The following is a 17338-nucleotide window of genomic DNA, read 5'->3' on the forward strand; positions in this document are numbered from 1 at the left end:
TGACTGCATATAACAGAGTCAGTGTATTTGTTTACAATTAGCATTTAAATACAAAGTGTAAAATTGGTGAACGTTGTGGCCCTTATCCAATTCCCATTCAAATTACTTGGACCTTTGTCATTATCTTACTTGGGAGAAGAACTGGCTTACTGACAGAATGGAGCTGGAAACAGACCTGTCCTGCATGTAGGTCTATTTAAACAATTCTGGTTTCTTAGGAAAGCAGTTTCGTGTGTATATTCTTGTCCACTGCAATGAAGTCAAAGTTATACAATCTGCCCAATGAAGTTTGAATTAGAAATGTAAAGAATGAGAAAGTGCTTTCTGGTCTCAGAGGGACCAACAACACTTTTGTAAAACCTTGTAATTATTGACTTACTGTTTGCAGTTGCAGCTGTAGGTTTAAAGGTGATGGTCAGCATGCAATAAGAAGAGGACACAAGTTTAAAAAGAGACACAGCTCCATTACAAAAATATGGTATTTCATGCAAGTCTCAGCTTCTCCATACTGACTTACCATTCTAATCTGCTGCACTGGTTTACTGCGCAGAATGGTTTTACTGGGTTCAGTGCTCTTTGGCATACAGGCGCTTTGCTCCTGGGCTGCCTCTCTTCCTGCCAGAGATGCACAAGCTGCATTGCTTTCCCTCACCTGTGATGACACTGCTGCAGAGAAGGCTGCAGATCTAGCTCTTTGCCAGATCAATGCTGACAGAAATGAGGGCTACATACTCAGCCTGTACTGAATTTTCAGTGTCCAAGAACATCCTCAGGTAAGTTGCCTGCTTGTTCTGTATCAGTTTCTCCCATTAAGAGCACTGTGCCTATCACTATTCCTTAGCAATATCTATTTGAACTAAGAAATATTTCAAGAGGCAAATGTAAAGTTACATTCAGAGGACTTCAGAGGCCATGTCAGCTTTACGCACAGATGACTAGGAACAGTTTCATCACCACTGTGAGCAATTAAGAGCGAATCTCAGTCACGATTCTCTGCTGCCTGCCGCTTGGAAAGCTCCAGGCATCAGTTCAAAATTGCTATGAAACACCACTACTCTGATTTAATTTCATTTTACACCTTCCTCCCACTGCCTTGAGCAGTTGGGAGTGCAAAGGCTATTAAGTCATTGTACGTTCTGCACAAAAGATGTAAGCACTAACAGGTGTAAACACACCCAGCTTGGGACCAGGGAATTCCTTCACAGACCTCCAAATGATGACTCATTCTCCAGAAGAAGTCTGAAACCATTTCAAGTACAAAAATTACACTGGAAATATCTATGGAATATCAGTCTCATATCCTCAAGTATCTTATTCCTCTATGTGCGCTTAATTTATTGCTATTTTTTGTAACAATACCTGAATCTACTGGCACTAGCCAGGGACAACCTGAAATGAGTGCACAAGGCCCACAACACGTAAGGTATAGTGGAAGCATGTACTAACATTCCCTGCCATGGCTTACTCACTTCCAAAATCTTAACCTGAAAGGCTGAATTCTGAACCTTTAAAGAAAATCAGGCTCATTGCCAGATGTTTAAAGACCTGTACTGGCAAGAATTTGACACTACCTGCTGCTCTCACAAGGACATAGTTTTTGCAGACATGCTGTGGCCTCCAGCAATCTGAGATCTCACAATTACAGATGTGCACTTTGCTTTACACTGTGTTCTCTACACTGCTTTGCTCAGGTGACAGAATGTGTCCACTAAGCAACTGGATCAGGTCTCTTGAGAATTTTTGCACATGGGATGCCTCTGAGCTGGCCCAGAACCCACATCATCAGTCACGGAGTTTGGTACTTAGACCCCCATCCTGGGGCTTTTTCTTACTGACAATAACTAGAGCACCCCTATGCCCACCCTAAAGTGCAGCATGCTGGGAGCAGACATGCTGTAAATCACTTAATTCATATCCATGCTTCTACCTTCACCTGTGCTAAGAATATCTCAGCACAGGAGAATTTTGGTCCTTGTTTGTGATTTGATCTGTCACTTAATTCTCCAGATGCTTAAATTATTGCCTTAGGGCATGCTTAGCTCTTTGTTAATTTAGGAATTTAATTTACTTCTTTTTTTATTATTTATTATGCTTATCCTATAAATAATTTATTTCAAGACAAGTAGACAATCTAAGCCCTTTATCACATTTTTGCTGCTGCTGGAACTGAGTACATATGAAGCAGTCAGCTATGACAAGGATGTTCATGGACAGTAACAACCTTCTGCAACCTTCTACTTCACTCAAAAAAAAATGGAGAGGTCTCTTTCATTTCATCATTTAATGGTCCTTCCTCCCATTTTTTTTTACCGACACTTAGGATAAAAACATTTTCAAAGTTACTTCAAATTCAAATCTGCCCTAAACAACCTACAGTTCAGTTTTGCTCTAATTGAAACTAATGAGACATTTGCTATTAACTTATATCCAAGTAGGACAGAGCCTTTCTTTCATACAAGATACTTATGATTAGTTTCACTGACAGGCACTTAATCAAAATTACAAAATATGTCAAAATATTTCATTTCTTTCCCTTGCACCAGGTCACCCTGCCACAAAGGTGATGCTGCACTGCTGTCGCATCTCTTCTGACTCCCAGGCTCCCCAGCATGCATTCCAGTGGCAATCCTAGCATCAGCACTGCTGAGGAAGGGATCTTTTGGCAATGCAGAAAAGACAGAAGGTTTTATTCAATACTAAGCAGATATCAAAAGGCCTTTGCATAATGGTCTTTTAATGAAAATTAAAAGAAGGATGATGAAACCTTCAGTGATCTGCTGAGCTCTGAATAAACCCCAAATTATCCTTTCCCCAGTGGAGGATGATACATACAGAAGCAAGTAGACAAAAATATACGTGGAATTTATAATAACCACATCTGCGTATTAGAGCTAGTATTATAAAAGAGAGCCACAGGCAACAGGAAATTTGGTCCACCCTGCTTGCATTTAAAATTCCCAAGATCACTGAGCTTTACAATCAGTCTTCATGATTCAGCTGAGTAAACTCATTTACCTCAAACATTTGACTCTAAGAACATTTCTTTAATGAGATGTGTGTGTGCTTTTGCCACCAGAATACCTGAGCAACCAGCTTGAAAGCTCAGGTCATCAGTCCCAACTTTGTGACTCCTTAAATATACACATTTTTCTTGGTTATTACTTCTTCATGCAGGATAGTCTTAATGATGGTTTTTTCCTCCTAGAGGATATACTTAAAGTTACAGGCTTGTACTAAATCACAGAACCATAGAATCATAGAATAGTTAGGGTTGGAAAGGACCACGGGCAGTGACACCACACACTAAACCATGTAATACAAGGCTCTGTCCAACCTGGCCTTGAACGCTGCCAGGGATGGAGCATTCACAATTTCCTTGGGCAACTTGTTCCAGTTCCTCACCACCCTCACAGTAAAGAACTTCCTCCTTATATCTAATCTAAACTTCCCCTGTGTAAGTTTGAACCCAAATGCTGCACTACTCAAAAACACGCCACATTTTCAGCAAAATGGCAATTAGTCTTTCACCAGTTTTACTTTCTGTTTACTGATTTAACCTATATTAGGGCATAGTAAGGAGACATATTATCACGGTATTTAGGTACCTTGTACATAAACAGAAGATTATGACTAGCTCTTTCCACAGAAAGATCTATGCAGCCGGGTGTGGGGATATTGTCATGTGACTGTACACAGAGCTGCGCACCTCGGCTTCACTCTTTGCCAAAACAGCTTTTGATCTTTTCACAACCTTCCAAACAACACAGATAATTAAACCTCAGGATTAGTGTAGGCAAACCTGAGAGCTAAGTGAAAGACATTACCAGATTACTTCATAGAACACATAGGGAAAAAAGATGATATGAAAATACAAAAAATAATATAAAACATTATAAGTTGCATATGTGAGAATATAACTTAGAGACAAAGCTAACAATTTACTTATTCTTTATATTTTTAATTTCTTTCGCTCTTTCATATTTAAAAGATTTAGTATTACATTTACAAGTATATATGGTAGAGCTTACATGGAATCACCATCCCACTCTCTTTCAAGAGATCTCTATACTGTGACCAGAATAGTTTTTATCACTTTGGTCTCCTCAGAACTCAAGAATGGACATCTGTTAGTGTTTTTCCAAGCAATATAAAAACCAAAAACCCATCAGTACTCCAGCCTTCAGATGCCTCTTCCACTAGTCTTTAGTCACGGTTGAACAGAAATCAAACCTAAAGTCAAAATTGTAGAGATACTAGCCCCAGACTTCCATTAAGACTCTTGCCCTATAGAGCATTTTCTCCATAAACCAGTGAAATCAACTAGGAATGAATGAATACTGTTCTCATTCATTTTCGGGGTTTCTCTCTCTTCAGCAAAGACATAATCTCAGTCTAACTATGCAGCTAACACTCACATCCAAGTTCTTTAAGATGGATAAATGACAGCAGCTCTCTTTCCTGTTTTCCACTACAGAAAACAAAACATAATCCTACTAAGCTGTATCCTTGATAAATATCCTGGAAAGATACTTACCCACATCTACAGTTTAAGCAGAACCAGGAGCTGCACCATGCAGCACCTTGTCTTTCTGTACCACATGATGTACTCACTAGATACATAGAGCTGTTCTTTTAATCTTTCCCTGTTCCTCTCACATGGAAATATGTTTGCCCAAAAGCTGAGCCCTTAACTGCTTTGTGCGCCTGTGCCGCAATGAACTGAATAAAGGGGGTTTGGACTAAAGCACAGGCTCACAATTCAAGCATTGGACTGAAGCTTTAGGTAAGTCACAGACATGCAAGGTCTCTCACGGGACTTTCTGATATCTGAGAGAATATTTAAGTTATCTGCATCAATGCACTCATTTCCTCTTTATGGCAAGTGCAAAGCATACATACTTGAAGAAGACACTACTCTAAGAAATAAGATAATAAGATATTTTTGTTTCTAATGCCTACTGAGAATGATCCACATCAGCTGTTTGTGGTTTTGGTTGGTTGGTTGGTTTTTTGTTTGGTTGGGGGTTTTTTGTTTGGTTGTTTTTGTTTTTGTTTTTGTTTTTATTTGTGGTATTTCTCACCTCATTCTTATTGAAGGCAAAATAACCTGCCTTTCAAATCTAATCATAAAATGCAGTTGATGTTGGAAACATCACCATGTTTAATCCTTATTCTTGGGTTCTGGTTGGTACCAGAATCAGAAAGATAAAAATTACTCCAAAGGGCTTTTCTTTAATTAAAGCCAGCTAAATGCAGGTCCAAGCCTTTTCTAACATGGCCTGAACCTCTGGCTATTCCTAACATGGCCACTCTTGAGAAATTTGTCCCACAGAACTTTCAGTTTTCATAATATCTATGTGTCACACCTGTGTGTTTTGTGTTTTTCCATCTCTCCCTTTTACGTGTCCCTACTTTGTTCTATCAAATCCGGGATATTACCTTTTGTTTTTTTGTTTTCAGGAGATCACTGGTTGTCTTCTATCTCATCTTGGATGTAGTAGATACCGAATGCCATGTACTCAGCAAAAAGTTGTGGAAAAACTGTATGGCCAGATTTGATCATACAACTGTAAGGATTTTATTTTCTTATTTAATCTCAGGTATGATGAGTTACTCAAGTACTGCTGATGACAGCAAAACCCCTACACATGGATTTTTAGTAGGCAGCAGAGTTTAGAAGAAATCAAACTCCATTTTTAAGGTCCACAGTTTCCCTCTGTATTTTCTAATCAGTTTCAAGACTGGTAAATTTCATTTTTAAAAATGAAAATTAAAAGAAAGTTTTTGACCAGAGCTAATAAGCAGACATAACCAAATAGCCATGCTAGGACACTATTTAGAATAAATAGTTTACTTTTATAGCAACTCTGTAGAAGTTTATTTTAAAGACAGCCTGTCAAGAAGGGAATAAAGGAAACTGACTTTTATACAATGTGATTTTTTGTTTAGTTTAATTCCACTTTTATTCTGACAACTTTGCAAAAATTGCAACGAAAGAGTTGGAAAAAGAAAGTTCAGCAAGATAAGCTGCAAAGACAGAAAGTGATCTAAGAGTGTTGCTATGGGTGACCAAAAAGATTCTGAACAAGTGAAAAAAAAAACCCAACCAAATCCTTATATAATTAAGAATGACAAGAAAGAAGCTTCAGGTGAGAAATAAAAAAAAAAGTTATGATTAAATTGTCCTGGGCTGCTTCTTAGGTCAATCAGTTTTCATTTTTAAACTTCTGCTCTTCTGCTCACTTCTACTTACAGAGCTTTCAGCAGGAAAAGGGTCCAAAGCATAAATGGCCAATATGTCTTCTGAGAAGTCAAGAAATAGAATCATAGAATCATTTAGCTCAGAATTACACCAGTGGAAGATCTGGCCTTTTATTTTTGCATGGGATACTTAAAAATGTGCTTTGCTAGCACTACAGGTGTATTAACACAACTTTTTCCTTGACAAGAATATCATGACTGCGAGGAGAAAATTAATCACTCACTGTCCAGGTGTGTGCACAAAGAGTGCAGTATTGTTTCTCAATGTTTATATTGTTTTAGGTTTATGGTCAATGCAAAGCAATTATTTACATTAATCAGGCAAGAAATTTTGCTCATCTGAATACTTACAAGTGCATTTTACAACCAGGTATGTCTTTATTTAACACACTTTAAAAGAGGACTGGTAAAACACTCTTTGCTATACAGCATTACTATAAATTTTAATTGCAATTATGGCATTACCATGTCTCTATTAGCTTTCAGCTGCCCCAATTTTCACAAGTCAGAGATCATAGGGCCAGTGTGGACCTGCAGCTCAAAACAGCCAATAACTGTTTTCATCTCTGGGAAACTCAGCAGAGCCTCTATATAGGGTTTTACCTTCTGGTCCAAAAAGCATTTTTATGGGTTTGTAAAAGGCAAGTACAAACAGCAAGCCCACTGCCAGTAGGTTGAGCTTTTTTCTTGCAGTGTCTCTGCCTCCACTGCAATATTTCTATGAGTCTGCAAATTCATGAAGATTTAAAATTGTTGAGTGAATCAAACCATATATTGTTACTCTAGGGGACTGTAGGACAGGTGGGTAGAGTTGGGGGCATAGATGCATTTACAGAGACCTACACTAACAATATGCTCTAATGGTTATGCTTTCTCTAATGACATTGTTTTGTTTGAATACAAAGTTCCACCCAGATATATTTGGACAATATGTCCTGACTGGCCAGTTGATGACAATCCAACTGAACCCAAATATTTGGAAGCTGCTGTTCAAAGCCTTGCCAAGTTCAATGTAAAGAGTGAACAAACTCATTATTTCTCTGTCCTCAGTGTCACAAGAGCTTCAATGCAGGTAAGCCAAGATTCATCTGATTTGTTTTAGCCCTCAAGAAATATGGATCCAACTGTTATATTTCATACGAATTATGTCTTACAGATTGCTTAGAGTTTGTATCTGTATTGAACAGAGAATATTTCTATGCAGAATTCCCCTGGGAAATGAGGATCTGCATTGATTCAAGACTACATTTATTGCAAAAAAAAAAAAAAAAATAGTTTAAAACCAATTTTAGACTAACAGAGAGTCTAACCGATCTACTGGGTAACTCCTGTTTGTTACCACAGTAATATTTGGTCTCTCTAAAATTCATTATATATAGATAGCAAAGCGGTTTTCACTCTGTCTCAAACAGATATTACTACAATATCTAATGGCTCCTATTTTCCATCCTTTACGCACTTGAGTTTCAGAAATACAAAAAGTGATCCTGGTCATTAAAAGAGCCAGAAATTATCAACAAGGCACTGATGTGGGTCTTTGGATATGTAGTTCTATGTGGATGCTGACTTACTACTAAATCCAAACTCATTTCAACTGTAGCAAAACCATAAGTTACTAAGAAGTAAAAATTATTATTCTCCCTTTTCCTGAAGAAGTTTCTCTATCAGACTCATGCCCAGGAGAAGCAAGGAAGATAAATTCCTTCCTCCAGCCTTTGTTGCCTCAAAAGCCTACCAAAGTCTAGCCAGCATTCAATCACCTCAACTACCTGCAACAAAATAATAGTCACATTGCCAACATGGTCTTTCAATTTGTGTAACATCTTTAAATAAATAAATTGCTTATTATAGTCTTCATCTTTGGGATTCTCAGATTTAAGAAAGCACAAGAATAAATTAGAAAAAGAAATTTAACTGGTGCTTTTTCCAACAAAAGTATTCGGCTTTTAATTCTCAAATTTCTCTTCTCAGTAAGATCATGAATTAAAGTTAACCAAGGAAAGTAAAAGAACTTGCAGGGATCAGACAGCCCAAAGGCATCAGAAAAAAAACTCTGTCACAGCACAGTGTGGGACTGCTACTCCCAAAGAGATAGTGAGATGGAACTGAGCATGATAACCAGGCTGGCAGGGCAGGAGCCTGTACCATGGAACCTAAGCAAGGCAAGCAGGGCAGACCCAGGGATGGTAGACAGGTTATGGGAAGAGGCCAGGTCACCATGTAAGTTCACAGGCAATGAGGCAAGCCTGAGGTCAAACCAGAAATATGAGTTAGTGACTTATTGTCAGGATCAGACACAGCCCAGTGGTCTTCAAACAAGTCCACGGTGATGAGACAAGGGTCTGCCCAGAAAGACAGGCTGCAGGACTGAATCTGGATCAATAATATGCATGGGGAGGCACAGGCACAGCCGCAATGCAGCAGGAGCTGTATAGCACAGGCAGCGGCTAAAACACTAGTCTCAGCTTAGCAGCTCGTGTGGGAAGTGGGGCTGGGTTGGCTCTGGGTGTGGCCTCCCCACAGCATTGCCTGGGACCGTGTCCCCAAGGTCACCAAGGGAAAGGGGAACAGCCTTAGACACACTATTGCTGAGTTGGCCCTGAGCCCTGGTGGCCAAGCCTCCAGAAGAAGGGATGCTCTCAGGGCCCTCACAGAGTCATACCAGGTATAATGGGTGTGACTCTGTATAAACAGGAGAAGAGAACTTCAACACTGTTTAGCATTAAAAGCTAGTGGGTTTTTGTCATTTTATGGGTTAACTTCTTAATTGCAATGCAATGAGCTTAGCCCATTTTTTTTTTTTTTTTTATTTCCTGTGGAAGATCTCAAGAAAGATTATTTTTCCCTAAGGCTTTATAACTTCACTTAAAGACAGTGGAAAAGGCTACCCACGTGTGAAACCTCTGCATACAATTCTTACTGGTGTAGAATCAAGCCCAGGCTATCCATATTCTTATACTTTACTAACCCTGCTGTGCAGGAAAAATGATGGTTCACAAAATCAGCCTAATTTTTTCTTGAGGTAGGTCATCTCAACTGCTTTATAATAAAAACCACAGGGACACTCTACAGCCTGTAGCTAAGAAAAATAAATTTCACTAAAGCAAGACATAGCAACTGTACTGACAATAACAAATATAAATAAATGAGAAGACAAGAAGAAGAAAAAGAGTGAACATGGGAAAGAAATGTCATTTGTGGCCAGGAGTACACTGATATTTGTGTAATTATGCAGCTTGTATGAGGCCAGAGAGCCTTTCTTTAGTTGCCGCCAGATATGTAAAATCATTTGTTCAAAACAAAATCAATAAAATATTATTGTTTCTGAAGATTTTATGCTGCTGAATCACCCCTCAGGATGCTGGACAATTTCTCCATACAAAGAGTCTTTCAGGAAAAGAATATGGGCTTGTTGGAGTATTCTGGCTTTGTGCAATTTGCTTAAAATGGATTATTTTATTGTTATAAATAAAATATAAATAAAAGTATTATTTTATTTTGAGTGGATACAAACTAATATTGAAATATTGTATGGAGTTATGTTCACAACAAATATGTTTGGTTTTTTTTCAGTTTGAAAAGCTCTAAAAAACATAAATTTTACATAAAAGAGTAATTTAATTGCATCCGAGATTAAAAAAAGCCAAAAAGTGATATGTGAAACACAACAGAGGTAAAAATAATTCCACTTCAATTCAACATAATGAGAAATTTCAAGATATTTTCATTTCATTCATTTCAGAGTAAAAAACAATTCAAAATCAGGTAGTTCTCAAAAAATCATGAAATTCAAAATTCTATCTAATTCTTACCACAGTATGAGCTGTTGGCTGTGTCAGCATTCCCCTTTTTATTAAATCATCAAATTGCAGCATCTTGTTTTCCCTTGGGAAGTTTCGCCTTTGCCAGCTCAGTTTTGCCTAGCATGACCAGCGTGTTCCTCCCTGCACAGGCACTGCTGATTTGCCACATACCAAAATCAGGGGTAGCAGACATCATCCCATGCCCTTACACAGAGCACTCACTATTGGCTTTAGGGAGTCAGAGGACAAGAGCATTGAGGCAGCAGCCTATTTCGATTTTCAAAATGCTTTTTCTGCCCCTCTCTTCAGTTAACCACCATACTTCTCACTTCAGCTGTTTTATAAAGCAGTCTATTGTATTAATTGTTTGCATGTTGATTCTTATCTCACTGTGGCTCTATCACTTTAATGGCACTACTGAGATTTATATAAATATATGTAACCAGATTCTTCACCAAAAGGAGTACTGGGAAAGAAATCCACTACATCAACTACTAGCCACAGCCAAGAATACCCCATTTTGGTTAGTTCTCTTTCTTGACTACAGCTGCTTACGATAGTAAATTGAACAGCCACAGCAACAAGTGAAGATATATGTAGTGGAGTTGATGTGAAGATAAATAGGGAGTTAAAAAGAACATCTGAATGTCTGGATCCAAAGTTTTGAGCATTTAATTTGGATATTGGTTAGCCTATTCCATAGACCAGGCTCAAAAATGACATTTGACTCAATTCCTTTTCTAGCACTGATCTGAGATTTAGGCGCAAAGTGCAAACTGAGCAAAACAGCTGGCAGTAACACCCTACACCTATCTTCAGTCACACCCCAAATGGTCTCTTCTTCTGCTAGGACTGTGAACTCCCTGTTTGTGCTTGAAGTGCTGTTTCTCCTTGTCCAGTAGAGAACAGGACAGTAACATAGAGAAGCCATCCATCCCGTCACTGGAGATGAGAAGCAGGAGGATTTTGGAAGATAATTCCCAACTAATTTTTCAATTTTGTTTCACAGTCAACAGTTATTGATTTTATAATACTAAATAACCCATTATTAACTTGCTGTCTGGGCAATGTCCCCTAAAATCTGGTCTGATGTTTATCTGAGCAAACATTCCAGTTTCACAGGGACAATGTTTTTTATTCAGGCACAGATAACTAATGGTCAGTGACCTCTGGGGCTGTTGATGTTCTTACCAGGTACTACCAAGCCTTTATTTCTGAATATAGGTGAAGCATTGTAAATGAAAAAAAAAAGAAGGCCAATAACATTCAAAGGGTACAGAATAAGATATGCTGGCTTATTTATGCACGCATTGGCTGTGCATTTTTTTAGATTTTTAGCTACCTGAATTTTCAGCTATCTGACTCTCATTCTATGATTCTCTTACACTTATCCTTGGTCAATCAAAAAGTTTTTAAAAAGCAAGACCCAGATGTCAAAGTTCTCAAGATGGGCTTAAAAATCAAGATTTTTTCAAAATAAGTTAATTATGAATTCTATTTATGACTTCAGAACCTGCCCATTGAACACATTTCATGGTTAAACATTTTCTTCCACATCTGAGAGACTACAAATGTTAAACAGCTGTATTCAGAATATACATATATATCAGAATCAAAGAATGGTTTGGGTTGAAAAGGACCTTAAAACCATCCAGTTCCAAACCCCTTGCCATGGACAGGGACACCTTCCACTAGACCAGATTGCTCAAAGCCACGTTCAACCTGGCCTTGAACACTGCTAGGCACAACTTGTCAGGGCAACCTGTTCCAGTGTCTCACCACCCTCACAGTGAAGAATTTCTTCCTAATATCTAATCTGAATATCCCCTCTTTCATTTAATGCCATTCCCCCTTGTCCTGTCACTACATGCCCTCGTAAAAAGTCCCTCTCCAGCTTTCTTGTCATTCCCTTTAAGAACTGGCTGCTCTAAGGTCTCCCTGGAGCATTCTCCAGGCTGAACAACCACAGCTCTCTCAGCATGTCTTCACAGGAGAGGTGCTCCAGCCCTCTGATCTGTTTTGTAGTCCTCCTCTGAACTCGCTCAAACAGCTCCACGTTCTTCCTGTGTTGGGGGCCCCAGAGCTAGACACAGTACTCCAGGTGGGGTCTCATGAGAGTGGAGTAGAGGGGAAGATCACCTCCCTTAACCTGCTGGCCAAGCTCCTTTTGACACAGCCCAGCATACCGATTGGCTTTCTGGGCTGTGAGTGCACACTGCAGGCTCATGTTGAGTTTCCCATCAACCGATATATTATTTTGATTTCAAAGGTATATTTTAAAGACCTCCACCAACCAGATGTAATCATAAATACTATACGATCACAACGGTTGCAAATACTTCCCTTATGTTAATCTACTACAACTTATAAGCATGAATTAAAGCTTAAATATTACAAACAGTATAATGCCTCAAGCCCTGAAAAAGTAAAACCCCTTGGAACTTCCTCTGACACCAACCTTAACATTAACTTCTTAATTAACCTCACCTTTTCCCCCAGCCTCTCAAGACTGACAAGCAGGTCAGTTTTGTAGCATATCCTTAGGGACATCATCTTAAAATTGAGGTGTTTTTTTCTAGAAAGCAGTTTGCAGCCAATGACACTGAGGACAAGACAAGGAATACTGACACCTTTTTTATTCCCTGTATTTCTTGAGGCCTCCTAAGCAACGAGACTTCATTGTCAACCTGCTCACTTGACAGTTGGTCTCCAAATAGCTTTTGAACTTAAGGTTTCTTTGAACAAAATTTGATAGACAAGGTGATGAAACTTTTAAAAATTTCATTAAAAAAATGGTGACTGGTAAAGAAAAATAAGTTGTGGGAGGGGAAGCTCTATGATCAGGGTGTAAAATCAGGCCATCCTGGTCTGAAGCTATGAGGCATCACAGACTGAAAAAAAGTTAAGACATGCTAGCCAGGATTTCACCTATAAGTGACTGGAGCCACATGTGTCTTTGTTAGCTCTACTCTTGCTTAGCAGCAGAAATAACAGCAACTGCAGAGCAGCACAGGCTACAAGACGGATAAGGTCTTGCCACCTGCATAACCGATTGAGCTGTGTGATTTGATAACCCCAGCCTATGAGTGAAACACTACTGCAGAAGGCAGAGAACAGTCAGCTAGAGTAACAGTTTCCTCCCAGGAAATCAGAGATATCTGTAAATACTTGTGGCTATACTTTAGGAAAGGAGTAATTGGTTATTGCATATTATCTCCTTTATTTGTCAGCTTTCTTTTTCTTTCCCCCCTAGATTAAATTCCTATTTATTAAGCATCTGGCACACTGTTTTCCAAGTGAGGATAAACCTCTTTTTTGTGTGTTTTCCCAGATTTCTAGAGGGAGGTTTCGAATGGATGTTTCTTACTAACTGCTTGAAGTTTGAATGGGAACCACCTCTTACTGTTGCAAGTCAAGTCTTGGTAAAAATCATGAAGATAAACAAGCTTTTGATAAGCTAGTCAAGAGAAATGCCATGTTTGGATAAATATTCCTATTCCTGCCAGCAACCTGTTTATAGAAATAAGTTCATTAAAGCAACAAACCTTGCAAGTGATAAATATAAAAACAAAATAGGTATTAAAAAAGATATCAAACTGGATGAGAAATACATTACACTAACACGGCTATGACCAATACTTAATTAACTGCTCTGACTGCCTGGAGTGCTTGTCCATGCTGTATTTCAATAATAGAGTCCAATCTTTCTTTTCCGAAGAAATTACGGACAAAACTCTTTACAGAGGGAACAGAATCTTACTTTTACTTCTGCAGTCAATTTTGCAGGAATTGTACATTTTCTACTGTTTATTCATATTGTTTCTATTTCATACACAAAAAATACATAAGCCACTGTCAGGAAAATGATCAGTGTCACAATGAACAGCACAGAACAAAAGGAGAAAAAAAGAACAATCTGCAAACAATAGATGACTATGGGAATGATGTTCTAAATTACCTAATCTGATGCCTTTCTTCAATATGACTGCCCATTTGAAAAAATTAAACGGTATTGCAAGTAATGAATGGGTGTGCAACTTGGAACACAGCAATGAGGCGAATATTACATTTAACTGATGGGATGTATTTCAAATGTCTTTGATTATTTACACAACATTTATTTCACCTTTTTTTTTTTAATCTTCCAGAAGAAATTCTGAATTATAATGAAACATTATAAAAACATATACAAAAGAAATGCCCTACTGCACCAGAACAGTGGTTCACCCAGCCTAGTATTCATCTCTCAAAGTGGAAAGACAGTTGTGGTTAAGAGAAATATATGACCTGCCCCCTTTCTGCAAACCATTCCTCTGGTATTTTTCCTGGAATAGTTGTTCAAGGGATTTTAAAGAGCACTTATCTGCTTAGTCCTCCCAACATCCACTTAAGGACCTGCTAACTATGAACTTTTCTAAGACATTCTGACAATGCTGATACTGTCTGCCTCTGTATCTGTGCATCAACAAGTTACAGAAGTTCTCTACCCTTTGTGTGGGGACTATTTTAATCCATTTTAAACTGACTCACACTAGTTTTGAGTATCTCTGGTTCTAATATGGTAAGATTCTCCATTTAGCCTATCTACTTCCTGAGAACTGTTAAGCGTGTCCTGAAGTAACTATAGAAGAAAGCCACTGCATCAGCTCTGCTAATTAAAAATGTGGTTTCTTAGACACCAGACATACATCAGCTGGGTTTTTTTTAACAAGGATTAATGAAATGAGGTACGGGTTAAGGATGACTACCCACTGTATTTCCCAATGTTTCTCACAAAGATAAGTATAAAAACCCCTCCAGACATATAAACCCAAGTCAATTATATAGCTGGCACCTTTTTCTATGAGAAGCTGATCCAAACCTTCACACCAACCAGGATCTGAAAATTTCTCATCTGAAACTGTCCTTGTAAATTTGGACTCACACAATCTTTGCATTTTCTTATTCAGAGTTTGAATTTTATATTCCACCTTGCTCAGGTGTTGAAGGCGTCCTCTCTTGAGCTAATCATCTCAGCAATTCAAAATTCAAAACTTCAAAATTCAAACTTCACCTCAGCAACTGAAAAATCGTGGCAGTCAGGTGAAGTTCCCGACAACTGGAAGAAGGGAAATATAACCCCCATTTTCAAGAAGGGGAAAATGGATGACCCGGGGAATTACAGACCAGTCAGTCTCACCTCTGTGCCTGGCAAAATCTTGGAGCAGATTCTCCTGGAAGGCATGCTAAGGCACATGAAAAACAAGGAGGTGGTTGGTGACAGCCAGCATGGCTTCACTAAGGGGAAACCCTGCCTGACCAATTTGGTGGCCTTCTATGATTGGGCTATGGAACTGATGGAGAGGGGCAGAGCAGTTGATGTCATCTACCTGGACTTGTGCAAAGCGTTCGACACTGTCCCACATGACATCCTTGTCTCTAAATTGGAGAGACATCAATTTGATGGGTGGACCACTCGGTGGATAAAGAACTGGCTGGATGGCTGCACGCAAAGAGTTGTGGTCAATGGCTCAATATCCGGCTGGAGACCGATAACGAGTGGTGTTCCTCAGGGATCGGTATTGGGACCGGTCTTGTTCAACATCTTTGTCTGTGACATGGACAGTGGGATTGAGTGCACCCTCAGCAAGTTTGCCAATGGCACCAAGCTGTGTGGTTCAGTTGATACGCCGGAGGGAAGGGATGCCATCCAGAGGGACCTCGACATGCTTGTGAGGTGGGCTGATGCCAACCTTATGAAGTTTAACCATACCAAGTGCAAGGTCCTACACCTGGGTCAGAGCAATCCCAGGCACAGCTACAGGTTGGGCAAAGAAGAGATTCAGAGCAGCCCTGCGGAGAAGGACTTGGGGGTGTTGGTCGATGAGAAAATGAACATGAGCCGGCTTCAGTGTGTGCTCGCAGCCCAGAAAGCCAACCGTATCCTGGGCTGCATCAAAAGGAGCGTGACCAGCAGGTCGAAGGAGGTGATCCTGCCCCTCTACTCTGCTCTCATGAGACCTCACTTGGAGTACTGTGTGCAGGTGTCCTCAGCATGAAAAGGACATGGAACTGTTGGAACAAGTCCAGAGGAGGGCCATGAGGATGATCAGGGGACTGGAGCACCTCCCGTATGAAGATAGGCTGAGAAAGTTGGGGCTGTTCAGCCTGGAGAAGAGAAGGTTGCGTGGAGACCTCATAGCAGCCTTCCAGTATCTGAGGGGGGGCTATAGAGATGCTGGGGATGGACTATTCATTAGGGACTGTAGTGATAGGACAAGGGGTAATGGGTTAAAACTTAAACAGGGGAAGTTTAGATTGGATATAAGGAGGAAATTCTTTACTATAAGGGTGGTGAGGCAGTGGAATGGGTTGCCCAGGGAAGTTGTGAATGCTCCATCCTTGGCAGTGTTCAAGGCCAGGTTGGACAGAGACTTGGGTAGCATGGTTTAGTGGGAGGTGTCCCTGCCCATGGCAGAGGGGTTGGAACTAGATGATCTTAAGGTCCTTTCCAACCCTAACTATTCTATGATTCTATTCCACTCTTTGACAAGCAATTACTGCCTTTTAAGAATGGCTTTAAGTATTCTGAATAAATATTTTGAATACAATGATATAATATCTCTATTCTGCTTAGCAAAGGATATTGGTGTATCCTGTGAAAGGGATGTATCTTAGTATGTACTGAATTATTTTAATTAATTAAAAAAGTTACCATCACTTCTCTAAAGAACTCTATGAAGGCTACTACAGCCAAAAAGCACACAAAACTGCTCAGACTGAGAATGCAAAGGCAGCTTTATGTCAGTTCATGCCATGCCTAGATTACGTCAGTATTAAAAGCCAGTCACTCTCATTCTGTACACTGGTCTGAAATGATGCAAAGCTGTTCTAAATTTTCTCAAGCCGGAAGAGTAGCAGGTACTCACATAGCAGCTACAGATCACCAGCATGCAAATGCACTTTAAGCTACAACCCCTTCCAGATCTGAGTGATCATCTTGTTTCCCTTTCACTACTTCTCTGCTAGGTAAGGATCTGTAAAATCAGGGATATGGATATAGCCATCATTTGACCACAAATATTTCACCATATTTTCAGTTCAACTGTTTTTACAATAAACAGAAAACCAAGATTGCGTAATACATGCATACATAAACTGGACCTTCCTAATTTCAGGCTCAGCAGCACACTGTTAGAAGCTACATATTTTTCATAGTAAAACACTATTGCACAATGTCTGCTAAAGAATCAAAAACATAGTCCCTTTGATGGGCCTTATAAGGCCTACTTTCC

The 17338-nt window shown here is 39.4% G+C and overlaps 1 protein-coding gene across 1 annotated transcript; it reads left to right on the forward strand.

Annotated features, from left to right (window-relative positions):
* Positions 1–551: 551 nt before the first annotated feature.
* On the forward strand, positions 552–8028 carry FETUB (fetuin B; the record flags this gene model as incomplete). Its single annotated transcript, XM_080623304.1, is given in 6 exon segments — positions 552–743; positions 747–773; positions 5461–5471; positions 5473–5569; positions 6544–6631; positions 7167–8028. Coding segments are annotated over 6 exon segments (612 nt in total). The 3' UTR covers positions 7364–8028.
* Between the last annotated feature and the right edge of the window lie 9310 nt (positions 8029–17338).

This window comes from Psittacula echo (assembly GCF_963264785.1).
Source record: "Psittacula echo genome assembly, chromosome: 7".
NCBI classification, from domain to species: Eukaryota; Metazoa; Chordata; class Aves; order Psittaciformes; family Psittacidae; genus Psittacula; species Psittacula echo.